General features: G+C 45.5%; 1 protein-coding gene across 3 annotated transcripts in view; it reads right to left on the bottom strand.

Annotated features, from left to right (window-relative positions):
* The window catches only part of col22a1 (collagen, type XXII, alpha 1), a 47160-nt gene extending 28059 nt beyond the window's left edge, over nucleotides 1-19101 (bottom strand). Inside the window, exons 1-17 of one of the 3 annotated variants that reach the window (XM_060042677.1) lie at nucleotides 18810-19101; nucleotides 16757-16915; nucleotides 15900-16466; nucleotides 11881-11961; nucleotides 8566-8677; nucleotides 7986-8109; nucleotides 6872-7147; nucleotides 6496-6576; nucleotides 6181-6297; nucleotides 5837-5881; nucleotides 5643-5705; nucleotides 5404-5442; nucleotides 3448-3501; nucleotides 3308-3361; nucleotides 2133-2186; nucleotides 1456-1509; nucleotides 1320-1364 (exon numbers count right to left, since the gene is read on the bottom strand). In XM_060042677.1, the coding sequence (XP_059898660.1) occupies nucleotides 1320-1364; nucleotides 1456-1509; nucleotides 2133-2186; nucleotides 3308-3361; nucleotides 3448-3501; nucleotides 5404-5442; nucleotides 5643-5705; nucleotides 5837-5881; nucleotides 6181-6297; nucleotides 6496-6576; nucleotides 6872-7147; nucleotides 7986-8109; nucleotides 8566-8677; nucleotides 11881-11961; nucleotides 15900-16466; nucleotides 16757-16850 (1860 nt within the window). In that variant the 5' untranslated portion in view covers nucleotides 16851-16915; nucleotides 18810-19101. The remainder of the gene's footprint in view (nucleotides 1-1319; nucleotides 1365-1455; nucleotides 1510-2132; nucleotides 2187-3307; nucleotides 3362-3447; nucleotides 3502-5403; nucleotides 5443-5642; nucleotides 5706-5836; nucleotides 5882-6180; nucleotides 6298-6495; nucleotides 6577-6871; nucleotides 7148-7985; nucleotides 8110-8565; nucleotides 8678-11880; nucleotides 11962-15899; nucleotides 16467-16756; nucleotides 16916-18809) is intronic. The other 2 variants (XM_060042678.1, XM_060042679.1) reach the window with 2 other exon arrangements.
* Between the last annotated feature and the right edge of the window lie 1346 nt (nucleotides 19102-20447).

Here is a 20447-nt window from a genome sequence, read left to right as displayed (position 1 = left end):
ACTGTCAGCTTAACTCAACAAGCGACACTGCAATAACTAAACCATGTTGTTACAGTGCAAAGTATGTCCATATGGCCCAAAACCATTAAAAACACCTTCAAAACCTGACACATTGTAATACATATTGACATGAAGGCCTGAAAAGGTCCTTTCCAGCCTCCAACCTTTCCATTTAATCAAGGTTGATCGTTGCACTGCACCAAACCGGGCAGGACTTAAGACTCCATAAGATCCAAGTCTTAAACGCTGAGGAATCACGCAATGCACCAAACATAGCTGTAGTGGCTGTATGCCACCTGCGGCTAACGTATTAACACTCTGCATTGCAGGGGAAGTCAGTGCAATGGCCTGGGAAGAAGAAGGGGGGTTAGGGGGGTTGGGAGGGGGGGGGGGCTTAGCCACAGGTTCTCTAGCCTGTCCTGAATGAACAGCATTATGGCCAACACGCCCCCGCACAATCCCTGGCAGGAAGTTTGGAGAGTCTATCAAGGAAGCCACATCTGTTCACACTATTACAGCCCCACACACATACACACACACACACACACACACACACACACACACACACACACACACACACACACACACACACACACACACACACACACACACACACACACTCAGCCTTTCCTCTGGGATGTTCAGACTCAGGGAATGAGTGAAGCTCCGGTGTGCAGAGCTTCTGGAAGGTTCCACTACCCTGACGACTACTAACCATGGAGTCTTGTGATGTGGTCTTACCACTGTTGGCTCTGTCGGCTTACCGGGAGGAGTGGAGGGGGGAGGGGGGTTGTTCTAGAGAAAACAGGTTGGGTAACTAACTACCCATTGTGGTACCGACGTTGCCGTCTGAGATCTTGTGTGATGTGATGTGAAGTGATCACAATTCACTCCATGAAAGCTGTTGTTGATTATTGACCTTCCCGTACCACTTTGTCACGTACTCGCGCCTCCGTGGAGTTTGTTACACACCGTCATGTCTAATCAGCCGTTTGCACGACCGATTATACCAAAAAAATACGCAACTACTGGCTCTGTGTTCTGGTTCCCATCCCTGCACTGCACCCTGTCCAGTCACTCTACTTAATCTAGGTCATGCAGCTCAAGGAATCTGTTGTCATGAAGCATTTTAGTGTGTGTTTGGATTGCTCTCAGCCAAGATATTGAGTCATTTTGGATAAGGGCGCGCAGTGCTTTACAAAGGGTTCCCAGTGAGAAATGACCTGAGAATACACTAAAGTGTATACCAACAGACTTCCAATAAACTTGAAGCTACGATACCACCTTTCTTTACTCCAGCTGACGTTGTGAATGTATACCTTGGTCCCGGGAGTTCCCTGTTCTCCTTTGAATCCTTTTTCTCCCTAGGATAGATAAACACAGCGTTGGGACATCAGTGTGTTGAACGACTAGAAACAAACACGTTTCATTCAAACAATGACGGAAAATACTCACAGAGACACCATTGAATCCAGGCACGCCAGGTACTCCTGAATCCCCTTGGATTCCCTATTCAACAAAATGTAACCACTTTAGATTCGTATAACATAGCGTTTGTGTTGCTGCCCCGAAAAGCAAAGTAAGCAGTACCAAAATAGTTTCTTTTTTAGGAACACGGGCCGAGCCTGGATGAGCCATGATCTCTGGCTGACCTTTGACCTCAAATCACAGTCTTTTCCAGTTTTATCCCCAGTATAAAGATCACTAAAACGCATACTGGTGAAACAAGTAGTTTTGTCGACAAAGTCATTTTATTTTATTCACATTTATTGATTTCTCTCTTTTGGAAAAGTTCTACAGACACTGAAAGCATCCCTCTGAAAGAAGTGATGTTTCCAATCTTCAATCTCGGGAGGGACCTCTCTTTTCCTCATTTGATCTGACCTCAGCCACTACTACTTAGGGGAGAGCATACAGCAGAACGAGCCAGCTGATTGGCCAGTTTGTATCCACACTCACACGCCTGTTTCTTTAAATTCTCACATCGACCAGCCATGGCATAAATAGGTGAAAGAGTTGCCCTTTCTGATGGAACAGGTATAATAACACCCTGTGCCAGGTCAGCAATCAGAGGAGAAGTAGGAAGAGGAGGGGGAGGAAGAGGAGGGGGAGAGAAGGGTGTCTCAGCTGACCTTTAGCCCCACTGACCCGGGCAGTCCTTCTACACCAGGGGCTCCGCCTTCACCCTGCCGGGGTAGAGGAGAGATGGTATGATGCAGGGAAACAGATCTATCTATCACCTTTATTATTTGTTCATTATCATGGTTTCACAGTGCAGACCAAGTCAAATGCTTTGACAAAAAGGCATACCATGAATATAACAGTATTTGGATAATTCCGCTACATTAACGATCATAAGCGTGCCACCAAAGTAACTGTCAACAAAGTCTCGATTCCCTGGTTGCACAATAACTGAAAACATACAGATAAATGTCTGCCGATATAAAGTAGCTGACCTGCGGTAATGTGCGGAACTACAAAAATGTACAAGCGAGTAAAATGTTTGTCTGTTGCTTGATAACAGTCACATCAGTCTTTGTCCAGTGGTGGAAGTACTTGTGCTGGTGGCAACAGAAAGATTATTAAACAAACAAAAATATCCTAAAACTCATCTGTAGTCAGTTCATAATGTTAACTAATAAATGGAACTTGCAGATCAGTGGTTTTAAAGCAATAGCAAACTCAAGGTCATGCAGTTATACTGAATAGCAGCACAGCTGTGATTGCTTTGAGCACACAGCCTGCGCTTCTCGTAGCTATGACTGACACACAGCCACGCTGATATTAGGTAGAACAGCACTCCCTCTCGTGGGACATTTCTTAAGAAAGGGGCGTCAATTGTTTCTATTTGTTCCCTACAGATGTCATTTTATCTCCATAGGTGATCAGGGCGGTCACAGGGTTTTATAGAGTGTATATCTTCTTGTTATTTATTAACATGACTCTTCCCACAGAGGTGTCATCGTCGGACAAACACAGGTGTCCCTCCAAACGCTAATGATGGGTCTGGTCCTTCTGTGTGCCAGGGCACGGGCCGTAGACTAAGGCCCAATCCCATTTCTACCCCTTACCCCTTCCCTTTACCCCTTCCCCTTACCCCTCAAAACAAGGGGGAGTGGTAAGGGGAATCTCCACTGGTTTAGGCACCCTGGTACATGAAGCAGCAGACCCGTCATTAATGTGGAGAGCAGCACCTGCATTGGTCCTACAATGGCACCTCTGTGAAAAGAGTGCAGAGTTTCATCCACATGAATAATAAACAATAACCCCAACGAAAACATTCAACGTCTGAGAGTTCCCTTCTTACACTTTCTCCTTTGTCGCCCTGCAAGCCATCGATCCCTGGAATCCCACCAGTTCCCTGTTTCGGATAAAAACGATTAGACCGGACAGCTTCACCATTAAACGCACACACATTGTACAGGTGAACTGTATGACTGAGCTTACCTTCACTCCTTTGGGTCCATCGCGACCTGTTAACCCGATGCTTCCGGAGTCTCCCTGCAGACCGAGAGAGGAGAGGGGGTTAATTTATAGACAGCGGCGCTGAGTCACACGGACATGCGGTGAGGGCGGGGATCACCATGACGACGGGATGCTGTTGAGAACACAAAGCTCTGCGAGCGAGAATAGGATTTAGTATACAATTGATGGAAAGGGGTGGGGGGGGGGGGAATCGGATTGAATTAGGATTACAAGACAATTATTAATGAAACATCAAATCCACTTGATTTTGGGGATAAAAAAGGTAATGTTAGAAACTCAAGATTAGGCTCAAGGTAACAGCAAACGTGTCCACATGTTAACCACACGCATACGCATCATGCACGCACGCACACACAGAAAAGAGACATTATACACACACAGACCAACAATGGATAAAGATGCAAAACAATAGCATGGTCTAAGTGTGGTCAACTCAGCTCCTAAATTCAACCAACAAAACTTAAACTGTCACACAACATTGGGTTCTCATTGTCTTTCAAACATTGTGAGATGTTCAGGTTTCTCCTACTTTCTTTCAACACTGATGTCACTTCCTGTGGCCAGGGATCTCCAGGTATGTAAAATTTGGGCCTTCTTAATGACATGGTAACTGCGAAAGTGCGATGCAGAAGGCAGCATAAACCACTGAAAGTGGCAGAAGGTTGCCCTTTAATTATTCTGGAGGAGGTATTATATAATGTTAAAACTACGTCAGCCCTTTCATCACCCAGATTAGGAGAGGGCCCTTATTTTACGGGTCGTCTTTAATGAAGAGCACTTCTATTCAAAGTACAAAACAAACACGCTTCGCGATGCCCTGTGGAAGGCAGTGGAAGATGCAATTAGAGGCAATCAGAGCTGGAAGAATTCACTTTCATGCCATGAAGCTCTGTGCCACACATAGCTATATATAACCACAACACAAAGGTCCACTCTGAAAAGTGATAGTGGTCCCGCCTGGCAAGAAGGAGAGGGTGAGGTGGGTGGTAAGACAGAACTGTGCCATGCTCGTCAACTGCATTCATCTTTCGATAAATGCTGGAATGAATTAGTTTAAAACTTTTTTTTGCGATAATAAAGAGTTGAAACAACTGAAACTTAGTGCTCGTGAAAACTTGGGGATAGTTAAGTGGCTGTGAAATTCTAAACTTGATTATTGTGATGCCACGACACACAACAGCAAACTAAAAACATGAATATGAATGCACTCTGTTTTCTGATTGGCTCAAACAAAACATCTGTCAAAAGTACGACAACCCACAAACTTACTTGGATAAAGTAGCATGAAGAAGGCCGAGGCCCTTTTCATTTTTTGTGGTTACAACTTGTGGGTACGGCGTAAGTGCCCCTTCTCCGGGCCGCTTGCACGGTACTACAGGCCAATAATCTTCCCCTATTTCTCTTATAATGGGTTGGGTGGGCATTCGTGTGGTCTTTCCCTCTCTTGCTACACACCATCTGTGGTTACCTGGCCTGTAATTCACACAATGATATAGCCGTAAACCTTTTCATTCACCATAGCCACTTTGTCTGAGTACAAGGAAGAAATGGGATACATAATTTGCCTACACGGTTCACTGTTTGTCCAACTTCTAAAACTGCTCAAAACTTTTAAATTGGCAAATGATTTAAAAAACAACCAATCATTCTGCCTATAAGGCTAAAGAGTTTATTGCTCATTGTTCTACCTGTTCTGCTCTGTTTGGGAGTAGAGATTCAAAATAGCCGCCTTTAAAGTGCACAAGCTCCCTTCACAGGGTCAGAAATGAACGAATGCTGCTTTAGGCTCATTTATTGAGTTCTTGCCTCCAACATTGGCGCAACACGCAGACGCATGCAATGGATTAGTGTGAGGAGGAGAAGCGCATGCATAGACAGACCTGAGGTCTACTTTCAACAGTCAACCACTGCTCTTACCTTCTCACCTCTGTCACCCTTGACAGAGATTACTTTGCCCTGCAAATAATTAATCGACAAGGATCAATTATTATCGAGGCGGGAAGAAAAGCCAGAGAGTATAATAGAGAAATGGCATGCGATTGGACAACATAAAAAGTATTAAGAGTCACATTAACGATAGCAACATTTCTTTCCCAGGATTGCCCATACACTGTGTCTATATCAATAGAAAAGGCACGCATTAGGTTATCTCATACAGTTTCTCCTCTCTGTCCTTTGACGCCGCTCTGTCCCATGGCGCCCTTCAGGCCAGAGTCTCCCTGTAAGGACGTAGGCATGGGGGACAGTGAGAGAGAGCTCCAAGGAGCCCCAACACATAGGCACTAGGGGCCGGGAATTTGTTCATATTTTGCCTCACACAAAATATTACTTATAAGGATTGGGAGAGGACCTTTACACCCTTGGTGCCCGGAACGCCAGGTTCCCCTGCTGGCCCCTGAGGGAAATTAAAAAAGAATACAGAGAAGTGCCTCGGATATCAGTTTCACAACATTTTCGCCAACGGAAGTTTAAGAAAGAGGAAACAGGAAAGAAAGACGGAAGAGGAAAATAAAGAAATAAAGAGAGAAAGAATGAAGGAAAGAAATAACTATCAACAAAACTAAATAATTGATTGAAAAGATAGAACAATTCAGATCCAGCGTAGTCAAAAAAAAAGACTGGATAAAAAAATGGGGGAGAAACCAAAAAGGCGAGAAGGACGGAAAGTGATGGGCAGAGTTAACCCGACCCTACCTCTTCCCCAGGAGGACAGGAACAGTTGACCTGAGGGCCTCTTTTCTGCTCCGCCACCGTGGGGGCCGGGGTTGGGATCTGTACCGGGGGGGCCTCTGTAACAACCTTCTTCGGGCACTGAAATTTTAATTACAAAGGATCTCTCAAAGTCAACATACTGTAGAACATGACCTGTGTAACAAAGATTACATGCTTGTAGATGAAGCCAGTACCTCGGCAGCCCTTCAGCCCAGAATAGTCACTAAACGCCTGCTACAAGTATAACCCAACCACTGTGCCAACGGGAAACGGGGGGGGAAATTGTACAGTACTTACTGGCCCAGTAGGTAGGTCGCAACATGTTTCCAGCTCTGCATGCTTGGAATCGCAATAAATCATCATCCTCTGGAGGTCAAACTGCATGGGGAGTAAAGGACACACACGTTTCATTTAGGTAGCACGTCAAAACACAAACCTTTAATTTAGCAGCGTGTCAGACACACACACACACACACACACATACATACACACAAACACACACACACACACACACACACACACACACACACACACACAAGATTCACTATCATTCTGATACTTGAGTCGTCTCATAATGCCTTCCCTTTCATGCAGCTGAAATGAAAACAATATTTCGGTCACAATAAAAAAATCAGTATACTGTATATTTGCAGGAGCCGATGCTCTCACTCACGTCGATGGGCACGCTGTCGTACAGCCTCTTGCCGATCACCGTCTTCCCCTGGATGTCGATGTCCTCCCGGTCACCGATGGGCAGCGTCTGGATCAGCTTGCAGTCCAGGTACAGGGTGACGGACTTGGCGTCCACACTGAGGGCGATCTTATGCCAGTTGCGGTCGAAGAGGTTGTCCACCTCGTCGTTCTTGAACACGGCCCTCACGGCGTCCTTGGTGAGGCCCACCGCGTTGTACTCCACCGCCCGGTTCTCCCCGTCCAGGCGGATGGACACCTGAGGGGGCGGTGGAGGTGAGGAGAGCGTGTGTTTAAGGAGGCCATTGGGCGATAGAAGCCTCATTGAGAGCATTATTTCCTTTGACCTACAAAAACGGTATGTCAATATAAGTAAGTGAGGTATATGAGTTATATAAACGCAGTAATAGGCTAGACCGGGAACCAAACGGCTGTTTACTGGCCCCTCTAATGTTCGGACAGATTATCACCAGATCTGGCCTGGTTCGGTCCAATCACGACCGTTTATCTAATATGTGCCGGGTATTAATAGACTACTGTACAGAGCGGAGCGCTGCTGAGGCATTTCTTAAAAATAACCAAGATGGCTGTTGATCGCTCTGACTGGTCTGGTTTTGATGAAGGTATCTCCAATTAAGTCCACAGGCATTGTGGTCTGCACCCATTAATAACGTCCATTGGAAATAGAAAAATAACTCGTCTGGAAATAAGTTTCCAGACGAATATGCCTACACAAACTGGTTTGAGGATGTCAGGATATTAATAAGCATTATTATATAGCATTGGGGTTAGGGTTAGGTATCGGTTTGAGTTTAGCTGGGGAGCAGGGGACAACCTGCATGTTACGGGCCGTTTAACAGGCAGGAAGTATGCTGCAGCATATCGAAAAATACAGTTTAGCTTGTGAAGTGGTTGGTAGAAAACCACTAAAGTGTGTCAAAAACTATGGCATATACATTTAGAATACACTAAAGAGGACGATAAAAGGATCCCACATGTCGCCCAATGCCTAATCACACGCTACCTGATACTGGCTTATGGTTAAGCCGGGTGTACGGAGCTAAAACGGACGCGTGGGTTTACATTGGCCCACCCACCTGTGGGATGCCATATTTGTCGAAGATTTGCCAGAGGTACCAATCTTCACGTCGGGAGGTTTTCCTGAATTTAAACGTTGTCACAAAGGCATACTCGTCTGGCAGTCCCTGAGGAAAAACGTCTCTGTGGAAGGAAAAGGACATGTTGGTTTCAATGCCATATGTTACCCTAATTATAAGGCTACGGGTTCAGCTACGTGTGTAGCTTGGGAAGATGTACCCCAAATCTAGCGGATCGGCCACAGATTGATGACATAGCAATCACATTGACACATTGATGTCACATGACACATTTCTGATAAAACCTTAAAAATCCGATAAAAATTGTAATATGCTTTTTGGACACTGCTTGTGATATGAAGATAAGATCCATTTTTAAACAGAAGTTCGGCACCTGTGCCCAAATTGCCATGAGGATACAGAGACCCATCACCTCTACTTGGAGCATTCCTTGCACTCAGAATCTGTCTTCTGCAAAATCTCTTAGGATGTTTGGCATTACTTTAGCAGTTTACTTTACCTAGAAATCTCTCTTTCAATGTCAAAATAATTTATTCCCCTAAAACGGGCCGTCACTTACTCTGTTTTTTGTACAATTGGCATTGTCCCAAGACGTACGTATGAGCTCTGACCCTCATCTTCTCTGGTCCCCAGAATGTCTCTCACGTTGAAGTACTCCATGAGATCAAAGCCTGCAGCCATACAAGGGAAAACATTTGTTTTTAAGACATATTTGGACACACTACCCAGTGCATACTCACAAACGCACATACACACACAAAATAATATAGGGCTATGAACTAAGGCTGTGGCTTTGTTACTTCTTCGGGGATGCCAGTGTTTAATTAGGTTGGTCCCGCCACACCCCATAACGCCGCTATTAGCTATTTTGAGATTTTCTACTTGACGTCATGGTCCACCACTCACCATTTGTTGCAAGAGGCTTGCCCACACGGGAGATTATTAGAATATATCTTTATTTGTGGAACTAAAACTTTGTGTGTGTGGGTGTTTGTGTGTGTATGTGTGCATGTGTATGTGTGTGTGTGTGTGTGTGTATGTATGGGGCTGTGTGTGTGTGTGTGTGTGTGTGTGTGTGTGTGTGTATGTGAGTATGTGCGGCTGTATGTGCGTGTGTGTGTTTGCCGTGGGTTGTGGTTACACTGCACAGGTGTGTTGTACATGATTTGCAGCATAAGTGAAAACCTTATTCCCAACGCTGTGAGACAAGCCCTTCTCTGCGTCCAAAAAAGGAGCTCTTACAATAGAATCAAAGCTTGCAGGCACCATGGGGGCAAGTCCAACTGGCCATAAAGTAAGCTTGCGGTTATTTTGATTACTTTTGGAACTAGCTGCTTTGTCAATCCTTGAGGCCTACCTGGTAACGCAAACAACGCATAAGGAATATGATTCAGAAGGGATGCCGTGTAGTTTATTACCATGGACCGACTAAACCACCCTTCACGGGAGGAGTAACGTGAGAGCGCAACAAAGGGCGCTTTGGAAATAGCCCAGAAACAGGTGTGCCTGCCTCGCCCCATTAGCCACCGAGTACAGTAAAAACATTTTAAACAAGGGCCTCCCGACTCTTAGAATAACCGAGCGTATAAACAGGATTCCACGACTGCTTCATCTGCCGCCCAAAGGGCCACCAAGTCGTCAGAGGAGCGTCTGCTGGCGTCCCGCTGAGCTATGCAGCGAGGCTGCTACTACGGCCCTTAGCGACGCTGTGAGGAGCAGGTCAGGGCCCGGCCCCCCCGGTCGTCACAGCTGTGAGGGGGGATCCGGGCTGCCGCTATCACCACGGTCTAAAGCCTCGGCACGCCGCTCACAAAGCTCGCCTCCGTTCCCCGTTTCCGTGGCTGTTTTTTGCGATGACGAACACAGTGCAGACCTGTAATTTGGCTTGGCAGCGGATAGCGTATAATCAATCAAACCCCCCCCCCCCCCCCACCCCTCTTAAAAAAAAGAAAAGAAAAAAAAAGGTTATTTTTGACTACCGAAAAAAACGCACCAATGGGGGTGCTGCTGCAGCTCTGCGGGAGAAGCCAGATGAGTTGTGCGACGGCAGGGCGCGATAGCACACGCCGCCTGCGAGTTTTTTTTTTCTGATTTGAGAGTGAAGATGCGTCGGCACACCGAGTCAGCCCACTAACGGCTGCTCCCCCGCCGCACCGTCGGCACAGACACGTTTTACCGGGGGTTTGATTCAGTGGAGCTCATAAACAGTTACTCCTCTGCACAAAGATAGGCAGATAGTGAGTTTGTGTTTCCTTTTTGGAGAAGTGAAGCGATGAGCAAATTCAGTCCGAACAGAAGCCCTTCTTGGTCCTCTACTACAGTACTGTTGGATAAAGGTCCTTGGACCTTTTGTGATGACAAGATAAACGTGGGTCTCGTAGACTATTAGTTATGGGGTCTATTAGTTATCTAATAGACATCATCAAACATACTGAAAGAGGTTTCCACGTTGAAAACATGAGAAAATATTCTTCCTAGAGTAAAAGACTGGACTGGACTAGACTGGACTGGACTGCATTTATAGCGCTATTCTAACCATTGGCCACTCAAAGCGCTTTACAATATTGCCTCACATTCACCATTCACACACCGACGGCGGAGTCAACCATGCAAGGCGACAGCCAGCTCGTCGGGAGCTAACAGTCAGGGTTAGGTGCCTTGCTCAAGGACACCTCGACACTCAGCTAGGAGGAGCCGGGGATCGAACCAACAACCTTCAGGTTACCAGCCAACCCCCTCTACCTCCTGAGCTACTGCCGCCCCCAAAAGAAAAGGACTTATCAATACCGAGAGGCACTATGAGGTTGACTTGGAGCACTCGTGATTGAATATACAATACACAGAACGCTTGATAAACTGGGGGAGTTTGAGATGGTTCCCTTTCGTCCTACAGTTGGAAATGTGATCATAATCACCTCATCGTTAGAAGAGGCCCCTTTCATGCTAAAGTGATTCCCACCAGTCCATCACAAACAGCCTTTTGATTATTAGATGAACATGCTCATGACCCTTGATTGGATAATCCTTCGCCAAATGTCATTATTATTCTGTCGATTCTCCGGAGGAACGACACAGAGCTGCTCACGGATAAGAAAGGCTTATTGTGGATTGAAAATCGCAGTGAGGGTATGGCCTTTATTCAAATGTACTTTAACAACCTAAAAGGAAGTGTCAGTCTACAACATTGAAGAGTTCCAATGTCTGTTAAGTCCAATAGCAGGTTTGCCAAACATTTCCTCTTTCTGTGTCTGTTTTTGCCATTAGTGTGATAGATATGCGGGGGAGTCACAGACAGGAACTGGTAATCCCAGTAGACATGGACTACAACAACATTCTCCATAACCGTCTGGATTTCTGAGAAACACACACCTACCACAGTGGCAGCAAGAAGTGAGAGATAAGTAAGGACAAGTGTTCACGCTACTTCACGCTACTACAGACAGCAGCTACAGGATGCCGAGAGAGAGAGAGAGAGAGAGAGAGAGAGAGAGAGAGAGAGAGAGAGAGAGAGAGAGAGAGAGAGAGAGAGAGAGAGAGAGAGAGAGAGAGAGAGAGAGAGAGAGAGAGAGGGTGTAGGGTTTCTAAACCTACATCCATTTGAATGAGACCATTTGATCAGACACACTAGTCTGCTGGGGTACACCAGTCAACTCTTATCCTGATGTTGTTGTGCATGAATCTGATATGAATACCTCATGCACGAGCAGTGCAAAAACGTATCAAACTGACATATATTGTTCTAATCTGTGTGCTTCATCACAAACTCAAGCATGTAATGACCCAGTAAAGGGATGAATGGTGTTGGGCCTGCTCTGTGACAGTCCCCCGTACCAACTGACCATCGGTGTCAGGAAAGCATCAGTTCAAGACGTACCTGGGACGGCATCCAGAGCGTAACTCGTGCTGCCGGGCTTGAAGCGATCCGGTTGCACCTTCATATTGGGACACAGCACGTCTAGGGAAGGAGTACAGCAGTGGGTTGTGTTAGACAGGCAGTAAGTACACAGCGTGAGGAGAAACACTGGGAACACTGCGGAACGCAGTGATGCGTCTCACTAGGAGATGCAGATCAAGAGGTTATTCAAAGGTTTGCTTCATTTTAATAAACAGTTTGGCAAACCACACACTTATCAAAGCTAGTTTTATTAATTGTTGCATTTCTATTGTTGTCCGTTTAAGGCCATTTTGTAATAGTTTGTTCCATGAACTGTTTTGATTGGGCTATTGAAGTAAAGTCATATTTGTTGTTTCTATATTACTATCACACCACTACGGTCCCTAACAGCTATTGAAGTAAAGTCATATTTGTTGTTTCTATATTACTATCACACCACTACGGTCCCTAACAGCTATTGAAGTAAAGTCATGGTTGTTGTTTCTATATTACTATCACACCACTACGGTCCCTAACAGCTATTGAAGTAAAGTCATATTTGTTGTTTCTATATTACTATCACACCACTACGGTCCCTAACAGCTATTGAAGTAAAGTCATATTTGTTGTTTCTATATTACTATCCCACCACTACGGTCCCTAACAGCTATTGAAGTAAAGTCATGTTTGTTGTTTCTATATTACCATCACACCACTACGGTCCCTAACAGCTATTGAAGTAAAGTCATGTTTGTTGTTTCTATATTACTATCACACCAATACGGTGTCTACCGATATTCGTATCCGGTGTCTCAGAAAGATGCTTGACACACTTAACAGCTAGGGCTTCATGAGCTGACACACTATCCGGTGGCTTCCACCGCAGACCGAATGCCACCCATGCCACCACAACCCTCCCACCTCAAGGCATGGGTGGTGGGGACGCAGTGGGGGTGTCCAGGGAGACCCCAGAGGTCAACAGAGAGAGACGGGGCCCAACGGGGCTCAAGTTTATAGGCCCTGTTTAAGCGATGGCGGATGTGACAGCGAGAAAGAAAACAACATACGGCTAGGTTTGCCTTGGCAGGGGAAGCGGTTGCTATTTGTGTCAACATGTCTCAAACATCACGGTGAATGCTGTCTAGACTCATGCTAACCTTGGCAGAGAACCAGGGGAACTTTTACAGATACGATCTCTTCTTACATTTGCAAAGTTTCTAAATGATGATGGAAAAACACTACAGGTGACATTGTGTTGTTGGATTTTAAATATTTCTTTGTCGGTGTGAAATATATTTAGATTTTTATAAGAATTGTAAAACTTAGGTTCCCTAGTGTACCATGTAACTGACACCCGTCTTAGTTCAAACCCTAGCCTTTTCATGAATCACAGCCAAATCAAATTGTCACGTTGAAGAAAAATTAAATCTTAGTTTATGAAATATGGCGTTGTTGACATGCCATGGATTTGCAGCTCGATGCAAGAAGTTGAATTTTTTTTATTTCAGAACACATTTCTGATCATTTCTATCATGTGCTTATTTACGGTTACACACAAAATGATTGTCTATCGTCTTCTCGAATTAAACAATGAATGCCAGAATGAATGAATGAATGTGCATCTGCGTCACAGGTTTTAACTATCTCCTCATAACTCCCCAATTGTAAAAAAAATGCTAAACAGCTGAGCTACTCCCTGCACTTGCGGCTATAGGACTATAATTTAAGTCTCCACCTCAATGCCAGGATGGAAGCAATGCAATGCTGGGCTCCTGAGAAGGACTGCAGTGTATAACAAAGTAGCAGTGATGCCCAAACTTTTGACCCAATGCATTGTTTCTGGGTTGTTCTCTATATAGTACTGGGTCAATTGAATAAAATACATTATGTAAAATGTAGTGAACAAGACATGTGAAGGATTAATGATAAAATTGTCTTTCCAGTGTCTTTAGAGCCGTCATTGTCCAACATTCATACGTAGCCTGTACTGTGGGATCTACTGGAAAAATATTTGAGCTGTAATTTTCAGAGCAGAAAATAACTTAGCATATCTCCGCGTGCCAGTTGTGCTGACCACAGCCATACTTAGAGATGTACTCATGGTAACTTTAGAGATTAATCTATGAAAACAATGGACGATATGCAGGCCAGCAGCTGCGGTTAAACTGCAAGATGAACATTGTTTGACGGGAAAAACACATTTTTGTGTTTAATATAATAATCAATTTAAAAGTTATATCAAGGAATTGTGGTCAGCCGGTTGGAATCTGAGGTGAAGGTCAAAGGTGAAAGGCTGTAAAAGTGATCTATGAGTGCCCCTTTGGGACTCCAGCATCTCAGTATCACAGCACAGGTTGATTAGCAGCGCAACGCCGAACGTCAAGCTATTCAACACAATCTATTGAGAGTAGCTTCCTCAGGGTTCCTCCATCCAGTGAACGCTGACCCCGATGGGAGCCAGGTGGACGGAGGTGTGAGCCGTTTCGTCAAAGCTCCACTGCGTACCAGTCCCACCACATCCAACCTTCACAAAACCACAGCATTTCTGCTCCTTTAATTGATTCCTTGCGTGTTAAGGATTTCCAAAGGCCTGTTTCTTGATTTGTAAGAGGAATTTAAAACGACTCCATCCTAAACCCAGAGGGACAGCTGGCACCACATGCCTCCACTTTGGTCATCTTCGGTGAAGCTGTGGAAATTGTTCTGTCTATTTAAAATGTGTACCATCTATGTCCCTTTTTCTTACAGCCTTGACTCTGGTCAAAATAGGTTTGAAACTATAATATAAATCAACATATAGAATTATTGGTATTCAAAAAAAGGTAGGGGAGCTTCATTCCATATCAATCTACCGATAACATAAGTCCTCGCCATATATCTAATTTATTCAAAGAGAAATATATTGTAAAATAATAAGGTTCAAGGTTTAAATCCAACTACTATGAATAAAACATCCGTCTTATAGTGCCAATGAAACCCAAAACTGTGCCTTTTCATAGTTGACCTTCCCTGATCGTGAACTAGCTATGCCATTTGGTCAATGTTACAAATATAATAGCATCTTTTTTAAATAACAATTCTAAAATTCCAGGTTTTTGCCAGGCTCTGCCAGTTAGTTAAGGTTCTTTCTACTCAAGAACCGTTCATTTTGTGACGTCTAAGTGCCTTTTGGAAGGCACTTCAAGGTCATGGCGAGGGTACACCTACGCAGAGCGGGTGGTAGGGTACACTTAGGCTACGGCCCGGGACGATGTGTGGAGCGCCATCTGGGTCGATGGCTGCTTAAGGGTTAAGCTTCTTGGAAAAATACAGTATAACGCCTTGGTGTGTGGTACATTTCATACACATAAACTCCTTATAACGCTCATACTTAATGACGTGTAACCGCTTAAAAATTTCCCCTTCGTACAAGAACTCTCGTCCCGTGACAATTCTTCTTTCAGGGTGTTTGAAATCGAGCCGTAAAAGGGGTTTAACTTCCACTTTAAAAGCCTTTACACTTTAAAGTTATGGTAGGCCCACTGGGGTTACATTACAATGCAGGCTTATGGACTAGATGTTCACACCAAAGCAGCAGAGGCAGAAAGGGTGATACACCACAGAGACGTCCGTTTCTAACCGCCATGTCTGAGCCAAAAAGGAACTACCCCCACTACACATGGCTGCTATGCATCTCCCAGCTGGGAGTTGTGTGGACAGGGTCAACGCTTCAGGAAGAAAATCAAAGGGCAACTTTAATGACTTACACTATCCGTACCAACGAGGTTGGCATATCAACATAAAACTTTGGTGTTCAGCATTACCCTTTTCCGAGTGTAATATTGTGTGTGTGGATGATAGTGGGTTTAACCTGCGCACACTGATCACTCAATGTACAACAGGTCCCCACAGTGCAATCCAAATGAAGAGAGGAGCGGTGAGGCTGCTCAAACAAGCCGTCATCCACAAACCCTCCCCCATTTATCATCTCTCGGTTTTTTCTTTGATGTCAAACATCTAAGGGACTTTGAATCACTCACTTTCACAGAGCCTTCTCCTCAGTCGACCGCGGAGCTTGTCGATGGCGTCGAAGTCCGTCACGTGGAAGACGTGCGCGTTTTTGGGTTCGGCGGCGATCTCCTCCAGCTCCACTTTGAGGGCCTCCCCGATGCCCACGGCGAACACCCTGATCCCCGCCGCCGCCGCCTCCTTGGAGGGCTCCAGGACATAATCCTGGCTCCTGCCGTCGGTGACCAGGATGGCCACCCGCTGGATGCCCTTGGCGCGGGGCCGGGCGCCGTGACGCTCCACGAAGACGTTCTGGGTGGTGTAGCTGATGGCGTCGCCCGTCATGGTGTTGCCGCCGATGTAGCGGATGTTGGCGGCGGCGCGCTTCACCTCCTCCAGGCTCTTGTGTCTGGCCAGGTTGAACTCCAGCGTGGGCCGGTCGCTGTAGCGCACCACGGCCACGCGCGTCCTCTCCTCGCCCACGTCGAAGGACTCCACCAGGTTGGCCACCCACTGCCTGATCTTCTCAAAGTTCTCCTTGCCCACGCTGGACGAGGTGTCCAGGATGAAGGCCAGGTCGTAGTGGACGTTCTTACACCCTGCGGGTTGGGGACGTTAGCAATGAGATCAGAAGGCAACAGCGGAGCAAATGGTTTGCAAAGGTTTGAGAGGAATGTCTACTATGAAAGTGCTTTACATGGAGATATGCTGATATCTACTCCGCCACGAGGAATTACAAAAGCTAAAAGCTAATTATAGTATGCGTTAGGTATCCTATAAATGTTACCCCAGCCAGACAACTCGGTGTGTGTGTGTGTCTGAGTGGGTGAGTGTGTGCTTCTTTCTGTGTGAGGGAGTGTGTATTAGGGGGCAATGTCGATGGCCTCACCTGCCCTGCTCTGGGCTTCAACTCCCTCTCCGGACAGAGTCAAGGCCAGGATCACCATGACCAGGCTGAACCTCAGTCCGAGTCGTAACCCCATCTCGGCTCCCTCGGTTTGATGTCGCTTCTTTGGTTTATGTTGTCACTACCATCAAGTTCCTGAATCTGTGGTAAAACGTCAGTTAAGGGGAGATAAACAAAATCATCACAACGACACACTTTCAGCATACGTATGATTATATTTAGAAGGAGATTAAGGGACTTGATATTGAGAGGGGTCTGCAGTGGCTAAAACTCCAGACATGCAAATACAATTGAGTTCATGACCCTTGTTGTTTCCAAATGGCCTCCTTTGTGCGTTTGTAACAGCCAACGCACAGTGAAGTTCCCTTTCCATAAGTCAGGAAGAATACATTACATTGTATTAAAGATCAAAGGATCTCGAATGTTTGGTTTCCAAGTCCAAGACCTTTTTGTGGACATACTGGCAGGAAGAACGGATTGGTGTTAGGAATACCTTTTCTACACCGAGGAAGCCAAAGGGAATAAACAGTGGCGTAACACAACGAAATAGGCGAATGTCCAAACAGCAATGGTACTAAAGGACGCTGCTACCTTAGCCAGTCCTGTGGATTGGCATGGGATGGTAGCGGTCTGATTTCATCCACAGTCCTGTTGTTTAGTCTGTTCTAGAGTTCTTTGTTTGACTTTGTTGAAGCTGCACTTGTGTGGCACTCGTATAAATAGGTTGTATAAACACCAAACTCATCTTATTTCCCATTGTGCACCGGAGGTTGTGATGCCTGCCACAAAGACCGCTGCCCTGTTGAACACAGCCATAACAAACACCCTCTTCCCTGACACTGGAAATGTCTCCACCAGGGTCAGATGCTAAGTTCCACATTATCTCCCAGAAACTCATCTCCCAACAAAATGTGTCTCTCTGTGTGAATATACACATAGGTTAAAGTACTGATTCTTTAAATGCAACCATACAAAGTGCATCGATTGATTTGGTTTGCACACATTTAATATATTGCTAATATTATTTTGGGAGGTGAAATTAGTTCATGTTTACTGACTTCTCTACTCCCTCTGGTACAGTTGAGGTGATGGGATCAGAATTCTGCACCCCAGCCCACATAGTGAGCTTGTTGTGAAAGGAATACAGGAGCATTCTATGGTATAAGTCCACTTATCCCCATGGGGACTCATTTGAGACCTTATCTGATGTTCCACTGGGCGAATACTTGGCTTTGCTTGTTCTTTAATGGAGTAGAATCGGCCCACTAATCACTGAAGATAATGACCATCATTTCCACAGTAAGTGTGGATTAAAATGGACAAAAGCTGATGAGCTGACTCACATTAAATAAACTAAATTTGAAATGCAGCTTATATATGAATAGAGCAAACATAAATAAAACAAATGTCATAATACAACAATTACATCCCACTCTACGTTATTAAGATCCCTAAATTCATGAAAACAAGATATGTTTCCTCGCAGTACACAATTCCTCGTAGTTGAGTGCTTACTTGGCAATAAAACATCTGCTAAATAAATAAATATTATGTCTGTGTCTTAACCCATGGGCCAGCTCTTCCTCTGTACAACCTGCGGGTCCGGCTTGTTTCCACTTCCTGTCGGAACGACCCACCTGGGACCTCAAGGTAGATGTCTCTAGCAGACCTGCACCTCATCCTCCCCAAGATGGGAAAAACAGAATGCAAGGTACTTTTTTCTCTCTCACTCTCTTTTTCTCTCTCTCTCATAATCTCTGCCCCATGTTCAGGCCAAAGAAAGTAGAAAGAAGAAACAGGGTGAGACAAATAAAAGGAGGAGGATGAGAAGAAGAGGATGAAGACGAAGAGACCATAGACCTCTCCGCCGTGTGGCCAACAGCAGAGTGCCATTCAAACTTCAAAGACGCGCACAATAATCACCCAATATTATCAAATGAATGACAGAGACAATGTTTAAAACGTACACAATTCATGTTTAAATCATAGGAAGAATCAAGATAAACATAAAGCAGCTGTTCTGTTTCACTCCTACCTTCAGCAAAGTCTTTCTTTCTCTCGGGCCCCCGAGCGCACTTGTCCCTCTGTCGTTCAGATCAGCATGCAGACACCAGCTCCATGTGGGCTTTAATGGTAATCCAAAAATTAGAGACACTTCTTCTCCCGAAGCCCCAATAATCCAGATGGGGGGGGGGGGTGGTGGTGGGGCTGAGGTGGAGGGCTCAGCGATTTAACAAGTAAATAACATTTATAATCCAGGGTGACAATCCATCGTAGAGGTCTGTTAGAAAGTGAGGTGAACGCCTGCAAGCCTAGGCTAGGGGGTGGGAGGGCCGGGGATCGAGGGCCCAGTGTGTGTGTGTGTGTGTGGGGGAGGGAGGGAGGGAGGGAGGAAGTGTACGGTTTCACTCACGGAGCGACGAGGTGGCTTCTGCTGCTGCTGTGCTCAGTGCCGCGCTGACTTCGGACCCCAAAGGAGAAAGGGAAAAAAAAGGAGAGAAAGGAAAGGCCCGCAGAGAGGCCGGTCCAATTATAGAAGCCACTTTCTGGGTATTTCTGTCTTTTTCTCCTCCCTCCTTCATACCCTTGGTGAGGCCTTGTCTTTGAGGCCTGGCGTCGCAGATGGCCGCCTGAACAAGTCCAGAAGAGGGGCGTCGTCCGTGGCCACAGACGGAGCCGCCCTGGGGCCGGGTGGCGGTGGTGCTGGGAAGGGCCCCACCATGTATATAGGGGACTGGTCCCAGTTTAAACACGTCTATCCTGCTTTTGTCACCCATGGTGACAAGCTTGACTTCACTGTTATTTTACAGCACTTGTGAGCTTAATTGAAATGTAATAAATAAAACGTGTGTAGAGGATGCTATTGACGGCTATTCATCAACTGTTTATGGAGGGGGGGGCCAGTGGGTTTAATCTCGTTAGATGTGGTTTTCCTCCCACTCGTTTTGCCAGTTTATAATTTCTTAATTTATTTTCTCCATTTGTTTGGTTAAACCCTGTTTTGTGAAACCTCAGACACTCCACATGTGTTTCACATGCAGCATGAAGAGCCGAACAGCGCCGTAAAGAACATTTCATTGCTCACTGATTTGCTTATCATGTGTTGTCGTGTCTGGGTTCCCAGAGGAGGCAGCACTAAAACCTTCATGTAACAACCTCTTTTACTTCCAGTCTGTCTCTTGTTGCTCCTGAATTCTATGTTTCTGACCACGCTTACACTAAATGCTATCCACATGCCTTATTCTTGTTTCCTTCGTGTTCAAATCTCCCCAGAGGGTTTCAAACTTTCTAATAAAAGAAAGAAAGAAAGAAAGAAAGACTGAAAAGAAGAAGATAGAAAGAAAGACAGAAGAAAGCTGGAAGAAAGAGAAAAGTGCCTTTCCTCAGAGTTTCCGTTGTCCATTTGGATATGAGCATGTCAAGTCCAACCACGCTATGTTTAGCATTGGTGGTTAGTGGATGATTCCGGGCAGATGCACGTTATGACTAGGGTCGTAGTTAGGGTTAGGGTGTGTGTGCGTGTGTGTGTGTGTGTGTGTGTGTGTGTGTGTGTGTGTGTGTGTGTGTGTGTGTGTGTGTGTGTGTGTGTGTGTGTGTGTGTGTGTGTGTGTGTGTGTGTATTTGAGAGAGAGAAAGAGAGAGAGAGAGAGAGAGAGAGAGAGAGAGAGAGAGA

This window comes from Gadus macrocephalus, chromosome 22 (assembly GCF_031168955.1).
Source record: "Gadus macrocephalus chromosome 22, ASM3116895v1".
Lineage (NCBI taxonomy): Eukaryota > Metazoa > Chordata > Actinopteri > Gadiformes > Gadidae > Gadus > Gadus macrocephalus.
The sequence above is the reverse complement of the archived record's forward strand: the minus strand, read 5'-3'. Positions and strand labels throughout refer to the sequence as shown.